Here is a 15,144-nt window from a genome sequence, read left to right as displayed (position 1 = left end):
CTCTGCATTTTCACCCAAACTGAAGTCCTTCAGGTCAATCTCACTGACTGAAAGATTGCACAATCTAGATAGCCCTCGTCCAGGCTGCAGGCCACCTGATTATCTGAATAAAACTGTACGCTTCTTGGTAGGGTATCCTTCATTGGAGTTTCTTTCTTAATCTACAACAGCATCTTAAAACAAGCCAAACAACAAATACATGACTAATTTCAACCTTATTCACTCTATGTGCATTTATTAGAGAGCTGGTGCATTCTATACACTCCAAAGCCAGAACCAAATAATTTAAGACCAGAACTAAATAGCTTCCGTCAAACTTCTAGAAACCTCTATGGTGAATTATAAAATAGAATTTACATGAGTCCGTTCGTACGGGTACCGGTAGGAAAGAACGGACAAGAAAATCTCCTGTCTTGCCCGGGACTTAATCAGCCCAAAAACCATACAATCCCGCACTTTAACTAAATCTGAACTCATGCAACTAACTGCCAGTCTATCAATATTTGTCTTTGCCTGTACTATACCAGATTTTAAAGTAAAAGGTGTTGAATAGAAAGACCATTGCTCTGGAGCTGCTTCTCCCTCAAATTTCATCCTGAATCTCATGCCAACTGAGAAATTACTGCTCATGGCCTCCATGTATCAATCATAAGGAATTATGAATACTGACGGGTTGGTTCTTGGCTTGTACAATATAGTAAACACAGTCCTTGTTGAAATTGCGTGTGATGCAGTAGCAAGAACACCAAGCTGCATGCTGTGACTGGACATTACTGAGGATGGAATATTACTTTGCTGAAGCATGGCACGCCTGACCCCTACACTTAGTTTGCCATTTTGACCCCTCAGAAGGATGAACGTATCTCCTGCTGCTAGCGTTTAGGATGTAACAAAGACACCCCACCCTGTTGACAGCAAATGAACCCTTGCCCGACTTGACTGCCGGGACCCTCTACAGTCAGCTTGACACAGTCAAGGCAATTACACCCCTTCTCCAGCAGTAAGAATGAAGTAGAGATCCTCCATATTGTGGCATCTATCACTGGACATTCCCATTGCCATACTATGCGGCCTACAGTAATTAAAACATTCCTCTGTGTCAATCAATCATTTGTGTTTCTGCCATCACCTCTGATGCCAGACATAAACTGTGTTCCACCTGGAAAGCCAAATTCCTCTTTCCACCAAATCTGTTGAATACCTGTTGCCGCCAATTTTGATAAGGAATCTGCTTCTGAGTTGGCTTCTCTGTAGATATGTTTGCAAGTGAAATTGTCAAATTTCTCCAGAATATAGAGGCATTTTTCTGCAAAGTATTGAGTTTCCAGTTCAGAATACTTGACACCCTTATCGACACCCTTATCGCATTTATAACTAAGGCTGAATCCCCTTCTACTTCAATCTTTCTAAACCATTTTTTGACACTCTTGCAAGCCAATCATTAGAGTCATAAATTCAGCCGTATTATTAGAATCTTCCGGAATTGGGACTGCAAGCTTGGGAAACTACCTTCATGGTCCCTTATAACACACCGCCAGGGTTACCTCTAGAGGTTCCATCGAAATTAAGCTTCAGCCAACCCTCATATGAAGGAGTCTTGTCCCCAGTACCCCTAAGAAAGAAGGAATCTTGATCCCTAGCCAACTAGATCTGATCCAAGCATCACTGTCCCACTTTGATTTTGTTTAATTTTACTGACTAAAGATTTAAAATTATTTTGTAAAACCGATTCAATCAAAAAATAATTCAAACTATTATTTAGAGATTTAACTGTGTAAGATTTATTTTGTAATAATCTTCATATCACACTCCATCATAAACTCCATCATAAACTCCAAGATGAAAAATAACATGGGCTACCAAACTATTATTTTCTTTAATACAAAAAAAAAAAAACATGAACCATATATGTAATCTTTCAGCTTTACAAAATTTGCAAATCAAGGATATATGAAAACATCAGCAATAGAGGCTAACCATTATAAATTATAAATACCGTTCAGAGTAAATTGAGTATTCGCACAGTATTATTATCAAACAACACGAGAGGTAATTCCATAGTAAATTTCCTATGTTCATGAACAGCTAACCTGACAAGATACAAAACTGAATAGATGGTCTATTTCGTAAGTATGTATCAGTTAAGATCAGCTTTTTCAGAAATTAGCTTCTCTACAATGTAAACCATTGCAATCAACAGACAATTTCATCAAGAAGCTTAAATTTCTTCCCAACTCTTCTTTCAGTACCGTATGTAAGTTCAGGATTCTTCTGCTTCCTCAGGTCATTGGGTATCTGTCCATTAATGCCGGCACAGGATTTTCTCAAATTTCTCTTGCCTTTGCTCTTGTGGGTCATGTTTGTACACTCTGCAAACCCAGATTTTTTTATTCTTTTAACAGAACCCTTGATCAGAAGCTTAACATCATAGTCTGCATCCTCCTCTTGAATACTGAAACACCAGTCACACACTTCATTTATACTTTCAACTGATACATTCTCATAATATGCTCTGCTGCAATATCTGACCAAAAGAGCCAAACCCATATGATCAGAATTTATATTGATTGCTTAAATTGAAACAATAAATGAGCATGTGTACTTGCTGAAACTTGACCATCTAAAATTGATTAAAATGAAAAGCAATAAAGAGGGTAAATGTTAATTTACTGATGCTGAAAAAGTATTACACATTTTTTGCATTGGAATAAATAGACTTGACAGCCCACATCGCCACACAGACTGCACTCCATTGTTGTTTTTCTTCTTCTTCAATCGATATTGTAATTCTGCACCTATAAAGAACAGAATTCCTGTTTGACGTATAGAGAGGGATGGGAAAGTAGAATTTTGCATGAAGCTTCCGTGTAAGTAACGTCTCGTGCCTTCTGTGTTGACAATTGTAGACTAACTAAAGATTCTCTCCATTTTCTATGGATGTTTCTTCCAATTTGATTTTGATTTTTTTATCGTGATCTGGAAATACTTGAATGTGGCTTTTGTTTACTTTGAAGTTAACGCGTATGTTTTGGGCAACACGACTTCTGTTGTTTACTTTGAATACGTGTGTTATGTGGAGGATGGGACTTGGACACCATCGTCGTATTGAATGGGATTGTGGGCTACGTTGAAAAGAATATCAAGAGACGCATTACAAATTAGGGTTTAGTTTATTTTGATTTGAGATTTTCTTAAAACTCGAAGCTAAAATGAACGGAAATTTGATAGCAACAGCTGGAACAACAGAGAGAGAATAGCATGAACTGAACAAAATGGCAGAATTGGAGCAGCTACAACAAAATTTACTAGAATGTTTTTAAATAAAGTGTCTTTAAGAAATAAAAGTAATTAATTTTTTTTTTATGTTATTAGTAAATATATTATTATAAAATTTATTTTGTTTTTTCTGATAAATAAATCTTAATTTTATATTTGTAATTATAAATAGTATTACATTTTCTATTAAACAAGATTAGTTTGAATTTCTTAAGATCTTATTGTTGTTTAGACTAGGCCATGAGTGTAATTATTCCCTTCAATAATTTGCATTTCTCTCGTCTTAATATTTCAAATGATAAATTATTGGTCTAAAGGCCATTACTTCAGCAATTTTATCATTACCTATAAGCTTGCAAACCAAAACACCTTGAGTCAAGCATTTAGGGTTTTGTGTTTAAGCACAATTGAGATAATTAATAATCGTGTCTTAATATGATCATCTCCTAATATAAAGAATTATTTTAATTGGTGGTTCATGATTATGAATAGTTGGGAAATTTTCTTTTTGGTGTGAACAGGGTACACTTCTCAATTGGCTCCCTTTTAGATCATTTTCACACTTAGTTAATTATTATTATTATTATTATTATGATTATTATTATTATTATTAAGCTTTTAGTTTGAATTTTTTTAGTATTGCAGATTGTCAATGAGATATGCATTCTTTTGGAAACTTCAACATGGTATCAAATCTTTTAGTTTACAAGAACCTTCTCCTTTTTTGGAGAGATTCTACCAAGCTATTTTATATGGCTCATCAAAATCTATATTGGATCTCATAGTTGAGTTAAGAATATCCAAATCTATATAAATAATAAACTCAATAGGATTTAAATGAAAGTAAACTTATAGCCATACAATGAAAATTTTCATATAAACCATAAGATAAATATTTGTAAATAAGTACTTGAAATCCATATGCAAAAGAAAAAAAAACATACCCATCAAAGATAGCACAAAATATAGAATCCGAAAGCCCTGAAGAGGAAAAAAATCCAACCTCAAAAAGAATCCATCACCTTGTATTATTCAACAATGCAACACTATGTAGGATTTTGCCAAGATCAAGGGCACAATGAAAAGCATAAAAAGAGAGAAAATAGAATGATAAGAACAAAAGTGTATTCTCATCAATATGCAAATGATCAACTGGATTAACCAATACAATGAATATAGGCCTGCTTATATAGGCAAAGCCATATGGATGTACGAGCACACAATTATGACATGTGGCTCAATGAGAAACAAGGGTAGGTAAGAAATACTAGGGATAGGTAGGAGAAATAATATAATATTCCACAACAGGTGGATGACCCACCGAATGTGGAGTGTAACAGCAAAATAAGACCACAAAAGGTGGAATTTCTCCTACAAGCTCTATCCCTATGTGCACACTTCCCTAAGTGTCTCAAATCCAAACTACGAAGAGATGCATTATCCTAAGTGAACTTAAGTAAAGTGTAATAATATCCAAAATGAATATTTATTTACACCAACACCCCCCCTTAAGTGCAACTTAGGGGAATGAAGACTCAAGTCAACAATGCAAGATGGGTCCCGGCTACTAGGCCATGATAGGTACCCATGTACAATATGCAAATGCAAGCAAAACAATGCAATGCAATCTCTCACAAACAGAGAAAGGGAGAAAACCCATTGGGAAAAAAATCCCCCCCAAAAGAGAGATGAATGTACAAAAGACTCTCAAAGAAGAAGGACAAAACCTTAAAGAGGAAAAAGTCCCCCCCATAAGAGAGGAAGGAGAAGTCAGCTGACCCCCCTAATGACACATCCCGCACCTCCAAGAGAGCTCGCAACTGCTGGAACTTACTCTCGGTGAAAGGTTTGGTGAATATGTCAGCAACCTGCTCTACTGTAGGACAATACTGCAAATCAATGACTTGCTCCTGAATGAGCTCTCGAATATAGTGCATATGAATTTCGATGTGTTTGGTCCACTGGTGCTGGACCAGGTTCTTCGAGATCGCAATAGCACTCTGATTGTTGCAATGTAGAACTATCGATTGTGGAGTGGTGAATCCAAACTCTATGAGAATCTGCTAGAGCCAAATGGTCTCAGTCACTGCGTTAATAGCGCCTCGATACTGAGCCTCAGTCGAAGAGAGAGCAATAGCATGTTGCTTCTTGCTCTGCCAACAAATGGGGCCTAAACCAAGGTGAAAACTGTAACCAGAAGTAGACTTACAATCATCAAGATCGCTAGCCCAATCAGAGTCTGTGTAACCAACCAAATGAAGTCCTATGCCTGCTGCATAGTGAATCCCATAGTGATGTGTACCCTGGATGTAATGAAGGATGCATTTGGCGGCTTTCCAATGAAGCTCATGTGGTTCCTACATGAAGCGGGAAACCATGCCAACTGCAAATGAAATATCAGGGCGTGTATGAGTCAAGTAGATGAGACTACCCACAAGCTGACGATACAAAGTGGCATCAACTAGTGGAGAAGAACAATGAGCCTCAAGCTTGACTCCTGAAAGAAAGGGAGTCAGGGCAGGCTTACAATTAGCCATATGAAAGCGTGCAAGTAGATCAAGAGCATACTTGGGCTGTGATAGTGTAATCCTGAAAGGTGACTGTGAAATCTCTATCCCGAGAAAGTAGTGCAAAAGACCCAAGTCAGTCATAGCAAATCTGTCATGCAAAGCAGATTTGACCCTGCTAATGATGGATGAAGTACTCCTTGTAATGATCAAGTCATCAACATAGAGCACAAGTATCAAGTGAGAGTCATCCTATCGCAAAATGTAGACATTCGGATCGGAATGACACCTGGTGAACCCTGCGGAGAGAAGAAAGGAATCCATCTTGGCGTACCAAGCCTTGGGGGCCTGCTTAAGGCCATAGAGAGATTTCCTTAGTCTGCAAACCAAGGAAGTATCCTGGATGAAACCCTGTGGCTGCTCCATATAAATCTCCTCATCAAGATCACCATGAAGAAAAGCACTCTTCACATCCATCTGATGTACAACCCAACCATGAGCTACAGCAATAGCAAGTGTCAAACGAATGGAGTTCATCTTGGCTATAGGTGCAAAGGTCTCAGTATATTCAACACCTGCAACCTGAGAGAAACCTTTCGCAATAAGCCGAGCCTTATACTTATCCACACTACCATCTGCTACAAACTTGGTTCGATAGATCCACTTACATCGAACCATCTTTCTCCCCTTAGGGAGATGGACTAAATCCCATGTGTTGTTCCTCATCAAGGAACTATACTCTTCCTCCATAGCTTGGTCCCACTCAGGAACCCTTGATGCTTCCCTAAATGTCTGTGGATCAGAAGCAGTAGCAATGAATGCATGTGGAAGATCTTGATGTTGTGATCAAGTTCTCTATGTATCTGAAGGATCCCCAACAAGAGAACCCATAGACTCAAGTGTCTGTTGAGCCCAACGAGGTTGAGGTGGAGGTGGAGAATGAGGCTCCTCAATTGCAAGTGGACCCTATGGAGGTGTAACCCTACGAGTTGTAGTTGAAGGAGTCTCATCATCTGAATCACTAACATCACTATCCACAATGGAGAAAGATGGAGGAGGTAGAGAGGCTAAGCTAGGAGAGCTTTCCTCAAAGTGAACACTCCTCTTAATGAACACCTCATGTGTCTCAGGATCCATCAATCTATATGCCTTAACAACCTCAGGATATCCAACAAATATGCAAGGTCGACTCTAAGGTTCCAATGCCTTGCATTTCTGCGGAGGTATGCGAGCCCATGCTGGACACCCAAAGACTCTGAAATGTCTCACAATCGGTTTCCTACAAGCCCAAGCCTCAAAAGGAGTAATACCTTGCAAAGCTTTGTGAGGAACCCGATTCTGGATGTGTGTGGCACAACTGATAGCCTCTGCCCAAAAGGCGGGATCAAGAGAACGTGCATGTATCATACAGCTAGCCATTTCTTTGAGAGTTCTATTCTTGTGTTCTACAACTCCGTTCTGTTGTGGAGTATATGCTACAGAATGCTGAAGATCAATCCCCTCAAGTGTACAAAAATCCTCAAGTCTCTTGTTCACATATTCCCTTCTATTATCTGTGCAAAGAATCTTGACCACTTTCCCTGATTGCTTCTCCACACGAGTCTTGAAGTCCTGAAATTTGTCAAATACTTCACTCTTATTAATGAGAAAGTAGACCCAAGTGAAGCGGGAGTAGTCATCAATGAAGGTGAGGACATAGCGGGCCTTACTAAATGAAGGTGCTGGAAATGGACCTGCTATATCGCTGTGAACAAGTTGAAGAACTTCCAAAGCTCTCCAAGCTTTCCCCTTATCAAACTTCTCCTCAGGATGCTTTCCCATGGAACAAACTGAACATACACCCTCTGAAAAATTGATTCGAGGTAGACCTGTGACCATGTCTTTAGTGTTGAGTTGCTGAAGATAGCGGTAGTTGAGATGACCAAACCGCTCATGCCATAGCTTACTTTCTGAATTTGAATGAGTAAGCAAGGCCCTAGAAGGTGAACTTGGCACAAAATGGGAGAATGAATAAAGCCTTGAGTTGTCATTGACTTGTCCCACTACTACCAAGACATCATCATCAAGCTCCTTTACCACAACTGAATCTAGTGTAAACTCAACCTTTTTCCCATTCCCATAGTGAGTGATTTGGTAGATAGAGAGAAGGTTGGTAGACAAGTTAGGAACATAGAGAACATTCTCAAATGTTCCATCATCCATGTCAACTGAACCTTTCCCTTCAACCTCTACTTGTGTATCATCGCCTATATAAATGTGAGGTACCTTAGATGGCTCCAATGAAGAAAACTGCTCCTTTGTAGAACCCATGTGATATGACGCACCCGAGTCAAGTATCCATTGCTGTGAAGAACTTGTTGTAGCCACAAATGCTTGCCCTTTTCCCTTAGACTGTGAGGAAGAGGAAGGAGATGAGTCCTTCTTTATGTAGGCAAATGGCAAGTTGATGTTGTTTTTCTTAAGAATATTAGTTAACTCATCAACTTGCTTTGCATGGCATCAATGCTCATCATGACCATACTTCTTGCAATATGCACAAGTTGGTTTATCCTTCTTAGGTGGTGTCCCCTTCTTGGAAGAGGATGAAAAATTGCCTTGTGATGGAGAGGATGATTGTCCTTTTTCCTGCTGTGGCGTAGACTTAGAGTGCTTCTTCTTCTTGTTGGAATCTTTTCCTTGACTTCCTTGATTCCCTTGATTTGCCACCAAAGCCTTGGACTTTGAAGACTTGAGAAGCCCCATGTTCAACAACTTAGATTGTTCCAATATTAACATTTCTGTGAAAGCATCAAATGAAGGCATAACATAGGAACTCCCCACTGTCAAACGATGAGTTTGGAAGCTAGATACAAATGTTGCATATTCTGGTGCAAGCTTGTCCAACAAGTTGAATATCAACTGAGCATCCTTTTTGTCAATTCCACAATCCTTAAGCTTTGCTCTTAGCTCATTTGCATTGGTGACATAATCTTGGATTGTATCAAAACTCTTGGGATCTAAGTTGGTGAGCTCATTGTCAATATGATAGCCTCTAATTTCATCAACTTGACCATACAATTTCTAAAACATATCCCAAGCCTCTTTGATTGTTTTACACTTCTCAATGTGAAAAATGAGGTCATCTGATACATACTTGCACAAAGTTCCAAGAGCCATGCAATTCTTTGTGAGCCATTCTAATTGAGTATTTGGATCAACCTTAGGATCAGGTGGTGCTGTTATTGTTCCATCTATATAATGTGTGAGACCCTTTTCCATTAATTTACTCCATACTTTAATTTTCCATGATGCATAATTATGTGGAGTTAAAGGTGGAAACTTATTAGAACTCATTGCAACAAAAATGGAAAGAGCACAAAGAGAGCCACAATCACACAAGACACCCCCCCAAATTCACTCAATCAAAGAACCCCCCCCAAAAGTGATGATTTGGCACTTTATAATTAGTGCGTATATAATGGGCCACTTGCAAAAGATGGCAAAGTGGACTTCTGATTAAAATTTTACAACTGCCTCAATAAGGCCAAAAGAGACTCAAACTGATAATGCAAGAGATCTAAACTAAGATCCAAGCACATTACAAGCACCTAATAGGCCAAATAATACCAATGTCTAAAAGTACAATTTCCACTCAAAATCTCTAAAATCTGATCATAGATTATGAAAGTAGATGAAAAAACATTCACTTTCAAAAAAAATGGCACCTGAAAAGGAGGTCGTATGAGCTCAAACGAGGCCTTTGAAGTTGCAAAATTGAGGATTGGACAGGTATAGCTGAGAGAATCCAAAAATTCCAAAAAACCTATGCACCAAAATCAGAAAATAACCACACCACTACGAAGATCATGAAATTTTAGCCCATTTCAAAAAAAAATGCACCAAAAAAGGAGCAAAAATGAGCAAGATATGGCCTTTCAAAGTTGGACTGCAAAACTGAAAAGCTCAATGGAGAGGGGGTCAAAACATTTCAAAAAGATTCTAATGTGGCATTGATGTCAGCAATTTACTTTCTTAAATTTGACTACCATATGATCATCACAAAAACTTCACCTCCTTGCTGACTGGGCGTCCGTACCGTATGGACTGCTGACTGGGCGCGGTGACTGTGTAGTTGACTGGGTGTACGGTTGGCTGACGTGGCACAGTGACTGTGCATATAGACAGATGATGTGGCTCTATGACTAGGTGTACAGTGTTGACCGCGGGCCAGTGGCCGCCTACCATGTGGCGGGCGCGGCTCCGTCGGTTTAGCCACTGACGGTAGGGAGACGTTGCCGGTGGGTGGAGATACTGGCGGGCCGGGAGCCAAGGTGGGGGCCGGAGGTGAGGTCTGGGCTGCCGGCGGGTGGTCTGGGTGGCCGGCGGTGTGGGGGCGGCGGCAGTGGGTGGCTGCGGCTGCGGCGGCGGCGGGTGGTACTCTGCTACGGTACTGTCTACAACGCCTACTGCGCGGTACAGTGGCGACGTGAACCTGCAACAACGCAGGTACGAAGGGCATGGGGGGGGTCTGTGGATCCCCCAAAAATATATTTTTTTTTGTTTTTTCTTTTCCAAAAATTTTGATCGCCCTTTTGAATTTTTTTTTGAATTTTTTTTTCAGAAAATATGAAAAAAATTCCGAAATCCGTACAATAATAGCCAAAATGGGAAAAAAAAAATTCTCACCAGAATAGGTCGACTTTATAGTATAAATTCATGGAAACGGCCTCCTGGATTCAACGGTGATGTCCAAATCATTGTACGACGCCCCCAAAAAATGAAGATCCCCAAATCCGAAAATAGAAGCCTCCAAAATGTCTCCAAAAAAACTAATCAATGAAGCCCCAATGGCTCTGATACCATGTAAGATTTTGCCAAGATCAAGGGCACAATGAAAAGCATAAAAAGAGAGACAATAGAATGATAAGAACAAACTGTATTCTCATCAATATGCAAATGATCAATTGGATTAACCAATACAATGAATATAAGCCTACTTATATAGGCAAGGCCATATGGATGTACGAGCACACAATTATGACATGTGGCTCAATGAGAAACAAGGGTAGGTAAGAAATACTAGGGGTAGGTAGGAGAAATAATATAATATTCCACAAGAGGTGGATGACCCATCGAATGTAGTGTGTAACAGCAAAATAAGACCACAAAAGGTGGAATTTCTCACACAAGCTCTATCCCTATGTGCACACTTCCCTAAGTGTCTCAAATCCAAACTAAGAAGAGATGCATTATCCTAAGTTAACTTAAGTAAAGTGTAATAATATCCAAAATGAATATTTATTTACACCAACACATTACAATATGCCATAAATATTTTTGAATCACAAGCCCTCTTTTAAGAACTCCATGTGAACAAGCATGCAACTAGACAACTTATGCCATGCTTAATAAACTCCACAAATGCTAGCTTGGCTAACCTTAAACAACTACCCTTGTGGTTGCTTTTATAGTAACAAGCTCCCACAAAACCACCAAGTGGTATTATATAAAACCATTTGATTGATACCATGGGATTACAAACCATTGACCCCACATTTAATATTGGGTACTAAGCTTTACTTTATTAAATTACTTTTCCCAATATTAAATAAATACAATATAATATCTCAATGTGAAATCCACTTTACATGCACACATATCATACAAATAATAGAGAGCATGAGTGGAGGATGAAGAGGAGGTGTAAGAGTTTCTGGAGAGGTAGACAATGTTTTTGAGGACATGGAAGCAAAGTCTTATGGTGAAGAGGTATTGCTTGGCTGCTCTATCAATTCTCATGCCCCTCCAAGTCAGATTTTTGTGGCATTTTAGGGTACATTTGGTTGGACGATGTTCCAGATGTTGTCCTACTTTTTCTTGGGGTCTCAAACAAGACTATGTGCTTTCTTTCTCAGTTCCCTCAGGGATTGGATAGACTTGAACATCCTACTTCTTAAGTTCATGGTATTTCTTTAGTTGTCCCTATTTTGTGCCAAAGTGAATCCTTAGGTACTGCGTCTATTATGCCTAGAGGACTTTGCACTATGAGGGATTTTGCCTTGTTTATGGAGCTATCTTATGAGGGATTTTACCTTGTTTGAGGATCCATTTTGTGTTCTTCCCTATCTAATGTGTCATCAAATACAATTTACATGTGAGTTTCATTCATTAGTGAGGTTGATCTATTTGACTCAGCCCATGATGCTAGAGTTGTGGTTGTAGATTTGGAGTTTCTAGGTGGGTGAGCTTGGCCCCTTTTTTCTCTATGGTTGTTGCAGATGTGTGCTACTTGGCTATCCCATGGGAAGTTTCTGGATTGGTTTCTATGTAGGAAGTTTCTAGATTGGTTTCTATGTGGGAAGTTTCTAGTTGTTGCAGATGTGTGCTACTATGAACATAAGATGCATAGGGGGTTTCTAGGTGGGCGATCCTTGTATGTAGAGATTTCTACTAGTAAAAAATTTAGGGACACCTTTCAAAACCCTATGAGCTTTCTTGTTCTAGTCCATTCTTTTAATATTCCATTTAGTGTTTGTTTAGAATGACTAAATATGTCTAATGTTATTGGGTTTTTGGGTACCTTCCAAAACCGGTTATTTTTGTGTTCTTTGTGGTCTCCTTCCTTCTTAAAGATAGTCTCTATTAAAGGTGGTCCTTCAAACAAAATTTTATTAGAAGCCTTTCAAAACCTAGTGTTAATATTCTATTTCCTTGGCTACTTTATCTCCAATGCAAGGGTTTTTGATTGTTTAATGTTTTGGGGTTTCTAAATCTGTTTGTTCTGAGTTTGTACTGTTGTGGGTTTGGGACCCTTGTTCCTACCAGTTTGTTGCTCTAATCAAAAGCTTTTCTTTCCGAAAGGAGTCTTTTCTTTTTCTCATTTTGGTTGTCTCACTATCTATGAGTTCCTCCTTCTCACCTTCCTAGTTACCTTCCTATTATCCCCAATTTAGAAAAATTGGGGTAACCCTACAAATTTTGTCCAATTTGTCACTTATATGCTCTATACATGCTTTTAGAGGTAATTTGTGTCACTTCCAATGCATGAATTTCCATCTTAGAACATTTATTTGAAGTTTCTTGATCTTTTGTGTGTCTTGTGAATTTTAAGTGTCTAGGTGCAATTTAGGTTTACAAATCCGAATTACACCATTTAGTTTTCTTAGTGCAAATTGGGTTTAAAAACCAAAATTGAACCTCCACCTTGCCATCGCCTTTGATTAAGGTGTATGGAAGATCCACAAGCCTAACCTACACCTTACTCCCATTAAGTGTGATGTTTTGTGTAAGGCAAACTTACGAACTCTCCTTACACCATGAAGCTTATACATAGTGTATGGCACATTTGTAAGCCCACCCTACACCAAATTTAAGTACTAAGTTTTCTAAGTGTATGTCATACCTATTGGTCTACCTTACACTTTGTTATTTTCTCTTTGATGTATGGTGGGATTGTAGGTCTGACCTACACCATGTATCTCCCCTAGGTGTAGTTTGGACCCATAGGTCGACCCTACACCTGTGTTAGCCCTTCACTATAATGGTGTAGATCGGACCTATAGGTCTGACCTGCACAAGTTTTAACAAATACATTATTTAGGTGTACTTCAGACCTATAGGTCCAATCTACACCATTCACATGTTTTTCCCCAGGTGTAGTTTATGTCTATAGGTCTAAACTACACCTAGCCTATTTTCCAAGTGCAGTTCAGATCTATGAACTCAAAGTGCACCTTTCAACTACACTTAGCCTTAATTGTAATTCAGGTCTATAAACTTGAATTGCACCAATTATATACACGTTTAAATAGGGCCCGTAGGCCCGATTTACACTTGTTATACCATGGTACAATAAGGGTTTTTGTAATCTTGATGGTGCCAAATTTAGCACATACATAATCTTGTTCAGTTCAAATGATCAAGATGGTCGATGAGTTGCTCCTTACAAGTGTTGATATTTTCCCAATGCTACATTTCTATTCAAATGTTAGAACCTTCTCTAGAGAAAAGACAATGAAGTTCAAGAAGAAATACTCCTATCCGATCTTCCTCTCATCCTCAGTGGCATCAAGTATTGCAAACACCAAATGATTCTGAAATATAGGGTACTTGGTGACAATATGAAGATTTTCTAAAGAAGGATGATCATAATAAAGATGTGTCTTTGGAAACTTAGTCATTTTTATGAATCTGTAATGTAGTGGCATTTTGTAATTTCAATCAACACTTCAAGTGTCATTTTTAAATAATCTATCGACACTTCAAGTGACATTTTATGTATGCAGTAGTACACATATAGGACTACACGTTCCCTAAGTCAAATAGGTCTCTACTTTTGACTTCGTCAAAGACTAGTTGTAACTTTCCTAGTTTCATGTTGCAACTCTCCTCTAAATATATGAGGGATCTCATTGTAATAAGAATATTTTTGGATCTTTTGACGAATCTTTTGGTAATGCAACAAAACTCTGCCAGTTTGAGAAGCACTCTAAAACTTTGTTTTTAGATATAAATCAAATTGCAGTCAATAAAAGAGACAAGTTGCTTTTAATATTTGTGTTGAAACAATTTGTAATGCGATGACATTATTGAGAGTTTATTGGGAGTATTGTGGTCTTATTCGAGAGAGATTTAAACCCAATCTTGTAGTCTTTGAGCTGCTTAGTGTGTTTATAATTAATGATATATTGTCAAACTTGATTCTTTGAACTACTGATCACATTTGAAGATAATGTTTCATGCTCAAGCAAAGAGATAACTTATATTATTTGTTTCTTTTTTGCCTTCTACATTTGTGCATTTAATGTGAAGTGTGTGTTGAAGTCTTTGAGCTACACGTATTTCATCTTTGTTCTTAAAGCTTTATAAGAAGTCATGGAAAGTCTCCGAGCTTTCATGAGCTTCTTGGTTAATTATGCTTGGTTTTTTTTGAAATTTTATTGTAAGAAATGATCATCTATTCTAAAAGAAGAGGATATGATGAAGGAAGAACACCTATTCTAAAAAAAGAGAATACGGTGAAAGTGACACCTTATTTATTAGTGTAGTGTACATATTTTAGCTCCTAGTTAAGAATTAGTGGTTTTAAGTAGCAATAAAAAGGGGTAGGCTTCAATTATAAATACAAGAGACTATACCTTTCCTTCTAAGAGGTATTGTCTCACATGCTATAGTGCAAATCCACATTTTGTAAGTTGTCTTGAGTTTACAAAATTTTCATCCAACATTGTTATGTAATGGTTTGGGCCTCTCCCAGTTTTATCTAATAAAAAAATGACATCCACATTAAAAATAAACCACAATGTTACAATACAACACATAAAGTATCTATAATAATGTTATCTCTTAGTGACACACATCCATCTAATTTCCCTTAGGTGCA

At 38.3% G+C, this 15,144-nt stretch overlaps 1 protein-coding gene across 1 annotated transcript; it reads right to left on the bottom strand.

Annotated features, from left to right (window-relative positions):
- Positions 1 to 2,025: 2,025 nt before the first annotated feature.
- LOC131036918 (uncharacterized) lies at positions 2,026 to 2,790 on the bottom strand. The gene is made up of 2 exons (XM_057968928.2): positions 2,671 to 2,790; positions 2,026 to 2,524 (listed from the first exon to the last, which is right to left on the bottom strand). Exons 1-2 carry the CDS (start codon positions 2,751 to 2,753, stop codon positions 2,194 to 2,196), a joined length of 414 nt encoding a protein of 137 aa, XP_057824911.2. The 5' UTR covers positions 2,754 to 2,790; the 3' UTR covers positions 2,026 to 2,193.
- Between the last annotated feature and the right edge of the window lie 12,354 nt (positions 2,791 to 15,144).

This window comes from Cryptomeria japonica, chromosome 11 (genome assembly GCF_030272615.1).
Source record: "Cryptomeria japonica chromosome 11, Sugi_1.0, whole genome shotgun sequence".
Classification (NCBI taxonomy): Eukaryota; Viridiplantae; Streptophyta; class Pinopsida; order Cupressales; family Cupressaceae; genus Cryptomeria; species Cryptomeria japonica.
This window is presented reverse-complemented; position numbering and strand designations above follow the sequence as displayed.

What these genes read in the sequence shown, in the direction of transcription:
- LOC131036918 (XM_057968928.2), bottom strand. Translation starts at nt 2,753, where the DNA reads ATGGAGTGCAGTCTGTGTGGCGATGTGGGCTGTCAAGTCTATTTATTC. An exon ending in GTAATACTTTTTCAGCATCA is followed by an intron (nt 2,525 to 2,670) that starts GTAAATTAACAT and finishes TCTTTTGGTCAG; the next exon opens with ATATTGCAGCAGAGCATATT.